Raw genomic sequence first — 13,692 nt, 5'->3', positions numbered from 1 at the left:
TTCAACTGATTGCAGTTCAGCAAACGCCTGTTGATCAGTCATCGATTGAAATCAGCTGGACTGAAGCAAGGAAATACCTAAAACATGCAGGGCAGTGGGCATGGAGGACCAAGGCTGGGAAACACTGAATCAGTTATAAGACATGTACATGATCAGTTTCCAACCAAAAATGGTTCAATAAGAAATCAAATTTAATGAATGGTAACAAAATTTACAGAACATCAGCTCACTCAAAATCAATTAGTGGAAACATTATTCGAAATGTAGCACTAAATATAAATTAGGTTTAAAAAACATGAAGCATAATCAGATGTGCAGAACATTTTTGAATAATAAAAAAAACTGTTCACTTCTCTAAATCAAAACTGAAAGCAAAAGCTATGTGACTTTTTTCTTTTTCCCTTTATGGCACATTGTAATTTTATTCATGCAGTCCAAACTTCCTCTGACTCTTAGTGCAGTTTTCAATTCATTTGAATGGTTTTACCTTGTTTTCAGTGTCCAGAAGCTCTGACCAGGTAGACACCTACCTGTAAACTGTGAACTGAACTGTAGCAACCAATTCATGCTGCTAGGTGACTGAAAAAATGTAATGTGACCAACCAGGGTCACGTGACTTCGCAGGAACATGATCATCTGCCCAAGATTGTTGACATTATTCTGAACTGATCTGAGCAACAGGGCCGTGCTCAAACATGTTGGGCGTCAGGTGGTCAGAGGGAAACACATTACAGAATGTGGCACATGTGGCAAACCTTGAGGACTGGAGTTGAAATCATCTTCTTTAGAAGTTAATATGTTTATTGAAGCAGCCAATCTCTGTTATCAAAGAATCGAAAACAATTAAAATAAAACTACTGAATGTCCACAACTTCGGTTCTCATTTTATTTGTTCTTTATTGCAAAGCTTTAGCAGGTAAAACACAACTCAATTAAAACAGCTGAGAAATATTAGATAATAGAAATATCACCAAATAATATTTGACTTTCTGTCACTAAAAGTTGAGGCAGATGAAATTTACTGAAATAACTGGTAGTAGACAGAGAGAAGGATTCCTACCATTTTAAGGTAAGGTAATTTTATTTACATAGCACGTTTTCACCGACAAGGCAATTCAACCAGTAACCAATAAGTGGCAGTGTTTTCCTGTGGTAGTTGATTAATTCTTGATCATTCAAAAACTCAAAAGGAAGAAAGTACTCAAGCAGTAATTCTAACAAAGAATCAAAAATCATTGGACTAAACTCCAAAATGTTAATGAAAATATTCAATAAAACAAAAAATCTGATAATCTCCAGTAATTTGAGAATATAACTTCAGCCTTTAAGACAAACATATAAATGTGTTTGGTCAGATGCATATTTGGTCTATATACACTGCTCAAAAAAATAAAGGGAGCACTCAAATAACACATCCTAGATCTGAATGAATGAAATATTCTCATTGAATACTTTGTTCTGTACAAAGTTGAATGTGCTGACAACAAAATCACACAAAAATCATCAATGGAAATCAAATGTATTAACCAATGGTGGCCTGGATTTGGAGCCACACACAAAATTAAAGTGAAATGTTCCCTTTATTTTTTTGAGCAGTATATTTCTCCACAATGTTAGTGCCTTTCTTCTAAACTATTTTCAATTTAAGATCACATTTCAAAAGCATTGAAAAATCATCTTAAAATTACTATCAGTCAAACTCATTATTAAGAATCCTCCCTTTGTTTATCTAATTGTAAACTTGAAATAAACAACATAAAAACATGCAATTCATATTCAACTTAATAATCTGATTAATTCTGCTTCTCACACTGTTTAAAAGTTAAAACGCCTAATAACACAGAATAACAAACTAATGAAAATATAAGATATAATTGTATGAACAGTTCAAAATTAGGAATAGTGGAGATCTCACCTCATCTTGACATAACACAATATAAAGAAGTTTAAAACAATAAAATGATCAAAGTGGGTGTAAAGAGGGTAGGATCTGTGTCTGCTGTGACAATCTCCTCCCGTGAGACTTAGTTCAACAGACTGGCACATTGCACCAGTTCTAAACCCTCAGCAGGCTCATTATGGGGTGAATGGGAGTTCTCCCAACCAATTTGAATCTGTTTTGTGAACTTGGAAAAGGCAGCTGACTGGTGCTTGGGGAATCCTGTGGGTTGTAACTTGGGAATATGAGGTATCAGGTCCCTTGCTATGAGCCGTTAGGTCCTTTTATGACTGTTGTCAGAGTTTGGTCCACATTGCCGGCAGTACGTCAAATCTGGTGACAGCGGGAACTCTAGCAATTTTACCTTTTTTGATTAATTCTGTTCATCATCCTTATGGACAAAACATCTAGGTGCAGCCAAGGTTTTTGAGGGGATCCATTTTGGTGACCCTAAGATTATGTCTCTACTTTTTGCCAGTGATGTTGAACTGCTGGGGTCATTGGATTGTGATCTGCAGCATTTGCTAGAGCAGAGTGTGAAGAAGCTGGGATGGGAATCAGTACCTTCACAGGTGTCTTGAGACAGAAAAAGGCACAGAGCCTTTTCCATGTTGTAGGGGTCTTGTTCATGAACGAGGGAAAAATGGAGTAGGAGACCAACCTGCGGATTGGTCCCATGTCTGCAGTGGTCAATCTATGTTCCTATCCTCATCTATGGTCAAGTGGCTGAAAAAACAAGATCATGGATAGAAGCGGTTGAAATGAGTTTCCTGTGCAGGGTATCTGGGCTCTCCATTTGAGATGGGGTGAGAAGCTCCAGGAGGAACTCTGAGTAGAGCAACTGCTCCTTCACATGGAGGGGAGCTAGTTGAGGTGACTCAGGCATCTAGTCAGGATGCCTATTTTTTCTGAGGTTTTAAGCCCTCATTCATCCTATTCTTGAGCTTCTCTAGCACTACGACTTTCTTTTGTTCTCCTTTTTCCTTCATTTTCTCAATCAAAAAGTTCAGATGAACAAAAGTGGACGCTGAATTAATGTTGAGGGCAATATCTTCCAGTCTGATAACACAACTGTAGGCCTCATCAAGCAGAGACAACCACTCTCTTGTAAGTTTGCTGGTTTCCTTTTCGAGGTTTTCCAAAAGAGTTGACTTTTTCTCACATTCTGCTTTATTTTTTTCATATTTTGCCTTCACGTCATTCAGGGTTTTCTGAACTTTTTTGGTCTTTGTCACATATTTCCAGTTTTCTTTTACATGAACTGATGCAGGACACTTGTTGGTACAAACTGTGCAGCAACCCCACTTCATGACATTACAGTGTGCTGGTTTCCGGGCCATTGTGCATCCAGGATAGTGACAAGTCTCTTCACAGGTATTACAGGTGACGGCTCCTTCTAGAAACACTAACCCCCACTTCCCTCCTGTGATTGTTTCTTTTTTCTTGTAGGGCTCATCAACTTCTATAGTGAAGTTCTTGTTCTTCTTCATCTCAGCTTTATGTTTATTATAGGCTTCTTCAATCTGTTTGATTTCATTCTGTTTCTGTTCATTTAACTCAATTCTATCCTTCAGGTTCTGGATGCAGGCCGTCAGTCTAATCCGTTCATTCAGAACCTCCACTGTTGTTTTCAGTTGTTGAGGTTTGGTGTATTTCAGGAAGTCTCTCAAACGGCCCATTTCTTCATTTGTAAAATCCCAGGAGTATTTTGAACCATCTTTATATATATCTGTTAAGCATCTATGTGTCTGCTGTTGGTTATTAAACATGAAGTGAACAGGCTGATTCATCTCATCTTTAGAACATTTAATATCTGCAGCTTTCAGAGCCTGAAGAACATTTTCAGGTGGCTTTCCATCAGAGTGAGTGATCAGAGCTACAATGTTTCTCTCCAGGTCATTTCCAAACAGAGACGTCACTGAGTCAAAGATGTACCTTAATCGGTCACTCAGTCGGTTCTCACTGGCTTTCATCACCAGACCTACTGCATTGATCTGATGAACTCCATCCTCTGATCGAAACAAGTCAAACAATCTTTGACTGACAGAATTGTCTTCTTCAAAACCTCTGGTGCTTCCATATCCAGGAGTATCAATGATAGTCAAAGAGAACGGCAGAGTTTGACCTTCAAAACCAAAGATCTGGTAGACGATCACATCTGATGTCTGACTTTGGGCTTGATTACTTTTCTTCTCCTCTTCAACAATCTGAAACCAGATTTCATCCTCAAACCTTCCTCCCACAGCATAGTTGAACAGAGCGTTGATCAGAGTAGATTTTCCTGCTCCTGTTTCACCAACCAGTAAGATGGTTTTATTGATCTTAATCTCGTCTTCCTCCCCAACAGTCAGTCTGCTCATAGTTCCTATCATCTGTTTCTTTGGTATCACCTGGTAGACAGCAGGAGGTCCTTTATGGATCTGAACACTTTCTGAGATTAAAGCCTCCTGATTAGATGAGGTGACTCCCATCCTGCAGAAAAACAGAACAAACAGTGATTTATTAAAAATTCAAACAAAATGCATTAGAACTTATTTTATTATTGTAATGATTTTGTGATAAATTATTATTTTACATAAAAATACAGCATATACAGTACATGTCTTTGTGATGTGAAAAAAGGTGTTATGTGGTGCTATATGGATAAAATGTAGATTGTCTTAAATGAGCTATAGAGAGTGTCTGTTTTTGGTGCAGACATACTTTAAAAGTAATGAGATTCAGTAAAGGTGTGCCAATTTTTGGCACACCTTTACTTTACAGCCTGTTGCCTGAGGAAGCAATAATATTGGGTCCCCAAGATAAGTGAAATAAGATAAGTGAAATCATTCAGAATCATTATGCCTACTTATGTTTCAGTTATACCCCAATTTAGACTTCATGGTTTTTTGCAATGGGAAGAGGGAATCAATAATGTTGACTAGTCCTTGCTGATCTTGATAGTTGGGGATGAGATAGTAAATAGGACTGAAGATTTCCTCAACAATAAAATTCCTTTGAACTTTGCTTTACCAGTGATATGGTGAACGATGTCTCAGTAAAAATATTGACAATTACGAGAGAGCATCCAACAGTGAAAAACCTCATCTTGCACACAGGTAGCCTGGTTGTTGTGAAGCAGCAATCAGAAATACAGTAAGAAGATTGTATTCACTTGTTGAACAAAGTTTGAGATCTCAATAAAAAGATTTTCTCAGTGGACCCCTGCCAAAAATTCAGTGTGGAGATGCTAGATTCAGCATACTATTCATGCTCAATAAATTCCCTTTTGCAAAGCAGGGCTTACCCCTGCATTGCAAAATACTACCAACCAGAGTTACTTAAGAAAATGTATCTGAGTAAAGGTAACTAGTTACTCCCCACCTTTGCGCTTAAATAAATAATGACAAAGAAATGAGGTGTCACAAATAGCAGTCAGTGTGTTATTAAGCAGAGAGTTGCCTTGAAATTGGAAGTTTGTAGACTCAATTCCAGCTTCCTCCTGCCACGTCGATGTGCCTCTGGGGAAGGCACTTACCCCAAATTGCCTACAGATCTGCATATCAGTGTATAAATGTATGTGCATTTCTGAGTGCGAATGGGTGAATGTGACTCTAGTGTAAAGCACTTTGACTGGTCAAAATGACTGGAAAAGTGCTATACAAGTTCAGTCCATTTACCATAACCTGTAGGTGGGGCATGATGGCGAGCCCCTGGTGGCAGGGCTTTTACCTATGGAGCCCAGCCGGGCTCAGCCTGAAGAGCAGACATGGGTCCCCTCTCCCATGGGCTCACCATCTGTGAGAAGGGCCAAAGGGGTCGGGTGCAGTGTGTGATAGGTGGCAGCCGACGGAGGGGGCCCTGGCAGTCTGATTCTCGGTTGCAGAAGCTGTGGAATGTCACCTCTCTGGTGGGGAAGAAGCCTGAGCTAGTGTGGGAGGTTGAGAAGTTCCGGATAGAAATAGTTGGTCTCACCTTGATGCATGGCTCTAGTTCTGGAACCAGTCTCCTTGAGAAGGGCTCTGTACATACTTGCACTCTGGAGTTGCTCACGGTGAGAGGTGCCGGGCAGGAGTGGGCATACTTGTTGTCCCCCATCTCTGCGCCTGTACGTTGGGGTTTACCCCAGTGAACGAGAGGGTAGCCTCCCTCCACCTACAGGTTGGGGGATGGGTCCTGACTGTTTGTGCTTATGGGCTGAACAGCGGTTCAGATTACCCACTCTTCTTGGAGTCCTTAGAGGTGGTACTGGAGAGTACCCCTCCTGGGGACTCCCTTGTTCTGCCGGGGGACTTCAATGCTTAGATGGGCAATGACAGTGAGACCTGGAGGGGCATGGTTGGAAGGAACGGCCCCCCGAGTGGTGTTCTGATGTTGGACTTATGTGCTCGTCACGGATTGTCCATGTTGAACACAATGTTCAGGCATAAGGGTGTCCATATGTGCACTTGGCACCAGGACACCCTAGACCGCAGTTGGATGATCGACTTCGTCATAGTTTCATCAGATCAGCGACTGTATGTCTTGGACACTCTGGTGAAGAGAGGTGCAGAGCTGTCCACTGACCACTACCTGGTGGTGTGTTGGCTCTGGTGGTGGGGGAGGATGCTGGTCAGACCTGGCAGGCCTAAACGTGTGGTCAGGGTCTGCTGGGAATGTCTGGTGGAGTCCCCTGTGAGGCGGAGCTTTAACTCCCATCTCCGGCAGAACTTCGAACATGTTCTGGGGACATTGAGTCAGAGTGGACCATGTTCCGTGGCTCTGTTGCCGAGGCGGCTTATTGAAGCTGTGGCCGCAAGGTTGTCAGTGCCTGTCATGGCAGCAACCCTCGAACCCATTGGTGGACACCTTCCACCAATGGGTTGGGAGGTGTCCAACCCATGGAAGGTGAGGGATGCCTCAGCATCTGTCAAGCTGAAGAAGGAGTCCTATTGGGCCTTTTTAACATGTGGGACTCCAGAAGCAGCTGATGGGTACCGGCAGTCGAACCGGCTCAGGTGGTTGCTGAGGCAAAAACTCAGGCATGGGAGGAGTTTGGAGAGGCCATGGAGAAAGACTTCCGTGCACGGCTTCAAGGGACCTGTGCCTTGAAGCCATGCCCTCCTGAGACGCCATCCGGCATCTCTGAAGGGGGAAGCAGTGCAGCACCAACACTCTTTATAGTGGGGATGGTGTGCTGCTGACCTTGACTCGGGATGTTGTGGGCCAGTGGGCAGAATACTTCGAAGACCTCCTCGATCCCACCAACATGCTTTCTATTGAAGAAGCTGAGTCTGAGGACTCTGGGTTGGGCTCTCCAATCTCTTGGGACAAGGTTCACCGAGGTGGTTGAAAAGCTCCTCGGTGGCAGGGCTTCAGGTATGGATGAGATCCACCCAGAGTTCCTTAAGGCTCTGGATGTTGTAGGGTTGAGTTGGCTGATCCGACTCTGCAACATTGCATGGACATCGGGGTCAGTTCCCCTGGACTTGGATGGTGGTTCCCCTGTTCAAAAAGGGGGACCGAAGGGTGTGCTCCAATTGCAGGGGGTCACACACTTAAGCCTCCCTGGCAAGGTCTATCCAGGGGTCCTGGAGAGGAGGGTCCATCAGATAGTGAAACCTCGCATTCAGGAAGAGAAGTGTCGTTTTCATCCTGGGCGTGGAAAACTGGACCAGCTCTACACCCTCAGCAGGGTCCTGGAGGGTTCTGGGAGTTCTCCCAACTGGTCTACATGTGTTTTGTGGACTTTGAGAAGTCATTCGACCGTGTCCCTCGGGGAGCCCTGTGGGGGTTCTCCAGGAGTATGGGGTACCGGGCCCTTTGATACGGGCTGTCAGGTCCCCGTTTGACCAGTGTCAGAGTCTTGTTGGCATTGCTGACAGTAAGTCAGGCTCGTTTCCGGTGAGAGTTGGACTCCGCCAAGCCTGCCCTTTGTCACTGATTCTGTTCATTACTTTTATGGACAGAATTTCTAAGTGCAGCCGAGGTGTTGAGGGGATCCTTTTAGGTGGCCTTAGGATCGCATCTATGCTTTTTGCGAATGATGTGTTCCTATTGGTGTCATCAGGTTGTGATCTGCAGCTCTCACTTGAGCAGTTCACAGCTGGGTGTGGAGCGGCCAGGATGAGGATCAGTCCCTCCAAATCAGAGGCTATGGTCTTGAGTCGGAAAAGGGTGTGGGAGGGGTGTCCTGCCTCAAGTGGAGGAGTTTAAATATCTGGGGATCTTGTTCACGAACGAGGGAAGAAGGGAGCGAGAGATCGACAGGCCGATTAGTGCAGCATCTGACGTGAAACAGGTACTGTACTGGTCCATCATGGTGAAGAGAGAGCTAAGTCAAAAAGCAAAGCTCTCGATTTACTGGTCGATCTACGTTCCCACCCTCATCTATGGACATGAGCTTTGGGTCATGACCAACCCAAAGCTCATTTCGGTCGGATACAAGCAGCCTAAATAGGTTTTCTCCACAGAGTGTCTGGTTTCTCCCTTAGAGCTAGGGTGAAAAGCTCAGTCATCCAGGAGGGACTCAGAGTAGTGCCACTGCTCCTTCACATCGAGAGGAGCCAGTTGAGGTGGCCCGGGCATCTGGTCAGGATGCATCCCTGATGAGGAGTTCATGTCCCACCGGGAGGAGGCTTGAGGAAGTCCCAGGAACGCCCAGGCCAGCTGTTTCTCAGCTGGCCTGGGAATGCCTTGGGATTCCCCCAGAGGAGCTGGAAGAAGTGGCTGGGGAGAGGGAAGTCTGGGCCTCCTTTCTGAAGCTGCTGCCCCTGCAACTCGACCCCGGATAAAGCGGAGGAAATGGATGGATGGATGGATGGATGGATGGTCACATTCCCCCATTTGAACTCACGAGCGCACACACATGTACACACCAATATGCAGATCGGAAGGCAATTTGGGGTTAAGTGCCTTCCCCAAGAACACATAGACATGTGGCAGGAGGAAGCTTGAATCAACCGTAAGACCTTCTGATCACAAGACGACTACTCGCAGAGCCACAGTCATAAAATCTAGAAATGTTGAACAGTTAAACATAACATGAAGTAACTGTACCTGAGTTGTAGTGATGTTCTAGTCCCTTGATCCATCTGGCTGTACATTTCCTCCAATTCCTGTAATTTTTGTTCATCTCCTTGTCCTTTCATCTTCTTCATAAAAAAGTCCAGGAGGACAGTAGTGGAAACTGAATCATCAATTGAATCATCATTCTTAACTAACACAGAAAGTTTGATCAAATTTGTATATGCTTGATTTACTAATTGTCTCTTCTCTGCCCTCAGTTTTGTTTTCTCCTTTTCAAGGCTTTCTGAAAGCTTCACCTTCTTCTCTCCTGCTTCTTCCTGTTTATGTTGTTGTTTTAATGTTTCTTTATTCCTCTCAACCATGTGGGTTCTGATCACAAATTGCCAATTCTTTTTCACATGTTGTGATGCAGGACACTTTTTGGTACATGAAGTACATTTTGCATCTATCATCACTTCACACTGTTGAGCATTTAAAGCCTTTGTGCATCCAGGATAGTGACAGTTCTCCTTACATTCCAGACAGATGATAGCTGTGTCTGAACCACATGTCTCATCTTTAAGAGGCTGCATCTCTTTGCAGGTTTCAGGAATAAGTACATTAAATTTTTTAGACCTTTTCATCTTCTGTTTGTTAAAACAAAGAGCTTGTTGAGTTCGTTCCACATCTCTGAGTTTTAACTCAGTGAACCTGAGTCTGTCTTGCAGGTTCTGGATGCAGGCCGTCAGTCTGATCCGTTCTTTCTGAACTTCCATCATGACCTTCTGCTGGAGAGGTGGAGAGGTTTCTAGAAAGACTGTGAACCGTTTCAATCCTCTTTCTGTTACTCTCCAAGCATTTTCTATAGGTATTTCTGTATCTTCTGTTCGTTCTTCATCCTGGCGGTTATCAAACTGGAAGTGAATTGGTTGTTTCTTCTCATTTTTGGCACATTTAATGTTTGCAGCTTCAAGAGCTTGATGAACTTTTTTAGGTGGATTTCCCTGTGAGTTTGTCATGAGAGCTACAATGTTTTTCTCCACATCTTTTCCAAACTGAGACTTAATAAAATTATAGATGTACTTCAGTCGATCACTGACTGGATTCTCTTCATCCTTCATCACCAGACCTACTACATGAACTTCCTGGAGTCCATGAACTGATTGGAATAACTCCATTAATATCTGATTTATCCTAATATTATGATCGACATCTTGCGTGTCTTCATATCCAGGAGTATCAATGATGGTAAGAGAGAACGACACAGTTTGATTCTCAAAACCAAAGATCTGATAGACGGTCACATCTGATGTCTGACCTCTGTCCTTGTTCTCTACAACCTGAAACCAGATTTCATCTTCAAACTTCACTCCCATAGAGTAGTTCACTAGAGCGTTAACCAGAGTAGACTTTCCTGTTCCTGTTTCACCAACTAGTAGGATGGTTTTATTTGGTTTGGTCTCTTGTTTTTCACCAACAGTTATTGTGGTCAGAGATCCAGTCGTCTCTGTCCTTGTTTTCAGCTGGTAGACAGCAGGAGGTCCTGAACAAACCAGATCACATTTGGAGATGATGTCTTCAAAACTGGATGAATTGTTTCTGTTCCTGTGAAACCAGAAAAGATGTTAAGTGCATGTTTTAAAATAAGACTTATAGTTTAAAATAATATTACAGAGGGATAGATGTATGTCTTCTAAATACACATATAAATCATAAACATATATTTAAATGTACTCAATGATGTGGTGCATCTTTATATTTCAAGTGCAGTAGAAAGACAGAGTGATAGAATTGTGGAATGCGGAGAGAGAGCAAATGGAAAAAGTCAAATTTGCTTTGCTATAGCAATTAACAGCACAAGTCTGAGTTTGCAGTTCATAGAGAGTAACATTTCTCTACCATTATTGCCTACTTCTCCAAGAAGATCATGGTATGTCTTAATTATTGTTCAAAGTTAAGCTCTTTATAAGTGTGATGGCCAAATCCATGGCCACACTCTAAAATAAGAAGTCGGTAACTCTTTTTATGCACAATATATTTTTTCATATATTATTTTCAATAAAAACATTTATTAGTTCATTTGGATACATTTGTTCTATTTTTTAGCATGCACATTTAGTTAACATATGTATTTATATCAACTTAAAGTTAATTTTGTGTGCTTAAGATTAATCCTTTGTTTTTTCCTGGCGGTACTTACCTGCTTTGGAGTGCCAGACAAAAGATGGGGGCCAGGGCTCAGCAGAATTAAATGCTGATTGGACTGGACCACTAGTTCCTGCTGGCAGGGGGAATTTGTAGTTTCTTTGTTTAGTTAAGTTTTGTATTTATGTAAATATTAGTATTTAAAGTTTTATAGTTTTGATTTAATTTTTTTTGTCTTTAGTTTAGCCAAACTTAACTGTACTGTTATTTGTTATTTTTAATTGTATTCTGTTTAGTTACCCCATTGTGTTTTAATTGGTCTGATCAGCCAGTACATTAAACCCCTGTGTGTCATTTCTTTGTTAGGTCAGTTATGTTTGTTTGTGCTGCCAGTTTGTTACACTTTTGCCTGAGTTCAGTTTTGTTTCTTTGACCTCTTTTATGAGCTCAGTTTATATTTTTGACATTTATAATCTTTGGGTTAAAATAATAATAATAATAAAAAAAACTATTTTTCTAATTTATTCTGTGACTCCTCCTGTTTTTGTTTTTTTTTAATAATTTGTTCAAATTTCAGTTCTTTCTTTGAGAAAGCCAACTTTACTAATAGGAAGTTCCACAGTCAGAAATGTGGCACTAGAGACACCAGCGACCGTAGTCAAATGGTAGCCATTTGACTACAGTTTCAATTTCAAATTGTACCTGAAACTGCTGACTAAGGATGAGCGTAAATATAGGTAGATTGTTGTTCAGGAGGGTAATGACACCTAATTACACCAATCAGAGGTCACTAAAGTTAGTGTTTGTTTGGTGTCAGTTTCCCAAAACAATGTCTGAGTGGTGTCCTGAAAACCATGTGCGTACATTGATAATTAACATACTGGGTTTCTGGAGAAACCTGGTCTGATCCAAAGAGAAGGCATCCATTCCACTTTGGACAGAAGCAGCTCTTCTTTCTAGGAAACTGGCCAAATGTATTACTCCTCCAAAACAGACCATCCAGGGTCCAGACCAAACCTTGCATCAGACCAAACCTTGCATTATTTGAAAGAATAATTATTCTACCTTGAATAAAGAACAACTATAATAAATTATCAACAAACAAAATTGAGGATAATAACCTCTATCTGGATGGAAACTTCTTTTTTTCTTTTCTAAAACTTCTAAAATCAACATTGTTACAGATTTGCACTGAAATCTAATTTGTGTCTAACTTCTAAATCCACTGGTTGAAGTGACTGATATGTACAGTAGATTCAGCTTTGAAAGTCTTCTGGACCTCAACATATAGAAATTAAATCAGTGAACAAACTGAATGTTTGTTTCTTCCTATTGTCTGGTATATGCGAGAATATGCAGGTGGTTTCTGCTATATAGCTACAGACATGCAGCAAAAAGCTTCAGGGTTATGTAATGTTGGAAATGTCCCATAATTGTATGTCACTGTAAGTACTTTTAACAAACATAATCACAGAACTTCCTCTAACTTTAGGATCACTTCCTTTAATAATTTGGGTTTTTTGTCCAGATATACTCACTGTGCCATGGTAGTCCCCTAAACAGGAATCTGCAAAGATCAGACAAATAAATCAAATGAAATGTACTAAAAAACCTGAATACAACTTTAAATCCTCCTGATTAAAAACTATTGAATGGCACTTTGTTTATTTTCAGTAACTAATGCTTTTGTGTAGGAGATTTTTAAATCTGATCATGTTTGCACTGTGCCGTTTAACCGACATTGTTGTCGTATAAAGCTGAGGCTTAAAACAGGAAAATCCTGTTTAGATTTAACTGACAACTTCAGAAAGCAAATAAATCTGTGTGCACTTCCTTAAGCCATGCCTTAACGCAACACTTATGAAACCTTATTTTAACAGCAACAGTGAGTGTAATGTTACTATTACATGTGATTAACAAATGAGGATATAATAAATATATAGTAAATAATACAAATGTAAGGAGATATTTTATTGTGATGGTTAGTTATTATACAATTTTATTTTTATTACCTAAAATATATTAACAAAGGGCATTTTCCAGCTTTTTGAATCTCAAACAATAGATAATAAAACTGATCCTACCTTCTGTTGTCGAGTTGAAAAGTTCTGCAGATCTGAGCAGGAAGAAAACGGTCCCACCTATAAACCATGAAATGAACTGCAACCAGTTTATGCTGCTGGGTTTCTGAGTCATGTGACCAAAACGGGTCATGTGGTTTCACAGAAGTGCTCATAAATCCGCCCTATTCTGTTTGCATTGTTTTTTTTACTGATATGAGTCACAGCAACTGATGTAAATCAGTTTGTTCACTGGTTTAATTTCTATATGTTGAGGTTCATAAGACTTTCAAAGCTGAATCTAATGTGCATATCAGTCACTTCAACAAGCGCATTTAGAAGTTAGAGAAAATATGAGAAATGTTTTCTCATATTTTAGTTCACATTCAGGTAACTACCTGAAGATGAACTAAAATATGAGAAAAATCAAGTTGCTGTGGATGATATTGGTTTTTTTAGCTTTACTTTCATCTTAAAATAAAAATATATTTCTTTGATGCTGAAGACAAAACATTTTGTCTCATTTTTCTGAGGTTGATCTAATGTACAATAACGTTTGTTTATTTATGAGTGGATGCAGGT

At 40.9% G+C, this 13,692-nt stretch overlaps 1 protein-coding gene across 2 annotated transcripts; it reads right to left on the bottom strand.

The window, feature by feature from the left end:
- Positions 1 to 877: 877 nt before the first annotated feature.
- LOC106913760 (uncharacterized) lies at positions 878 to 13,225 on the bottom strand. 2 transcript variants are annotated; one of them, XM_088015523.1, is made up of 4 exons: positions 13,135 to 13,225; positions 12,589 to 12,617; positions 8,957 to 10,510; positions 878 to 4,411 (listed from the first exon to the last, which is right to left on the bottom strand). In XM_088015523.1, the coding sequence occupies exons 2-4, from the start codon at positions 12,594 to 12,596 to the stop codon at positions 2,839 to 2,841; spliced, it is 3,135 nt and encodes a 1,044-aa protein (XP_087871649.1). In that variant the 5' UTR covers positions 12,597 to 12,617; positions 13,135 to 13,225; the 3' UTR covers positions 878 to 2,838. The 2 variants fall into 2 exon arrangements, with proteins under 2 accessions (XP_087871649.1, XP_087871648.1); XM_088015522.1 differs by lacking the exons at positions 12,589 to 12,617; positions 13,135 to 13,225 and adding an exon at positions 11,932 to 12,098.
- Between the last annotated feature and the right edge of the window lie 467 nt (positions 13,226 to 13,692).

Source organism: Poecilia mexicana, unplaced genomic scaffold, assembly GCF_051168715.1.
Source record: "Poecilia mexicana isolate PSO_F unplaced genomic scaffold, ASM5116871v1 scaffold_18, whole genome shotgun sequence".
Classification (NCBI taxonomy): Eukaryota; Metazoa; Chordata; class Actinopteri; order Cyprinodontiformes; family Poeciliidae; genus Poecilia; species Poecilia mexicana.
Note: the sequence above shows the minus strand (reverse complement) of the source record. Positions and strands in the feature narration are given on the sequence as shown.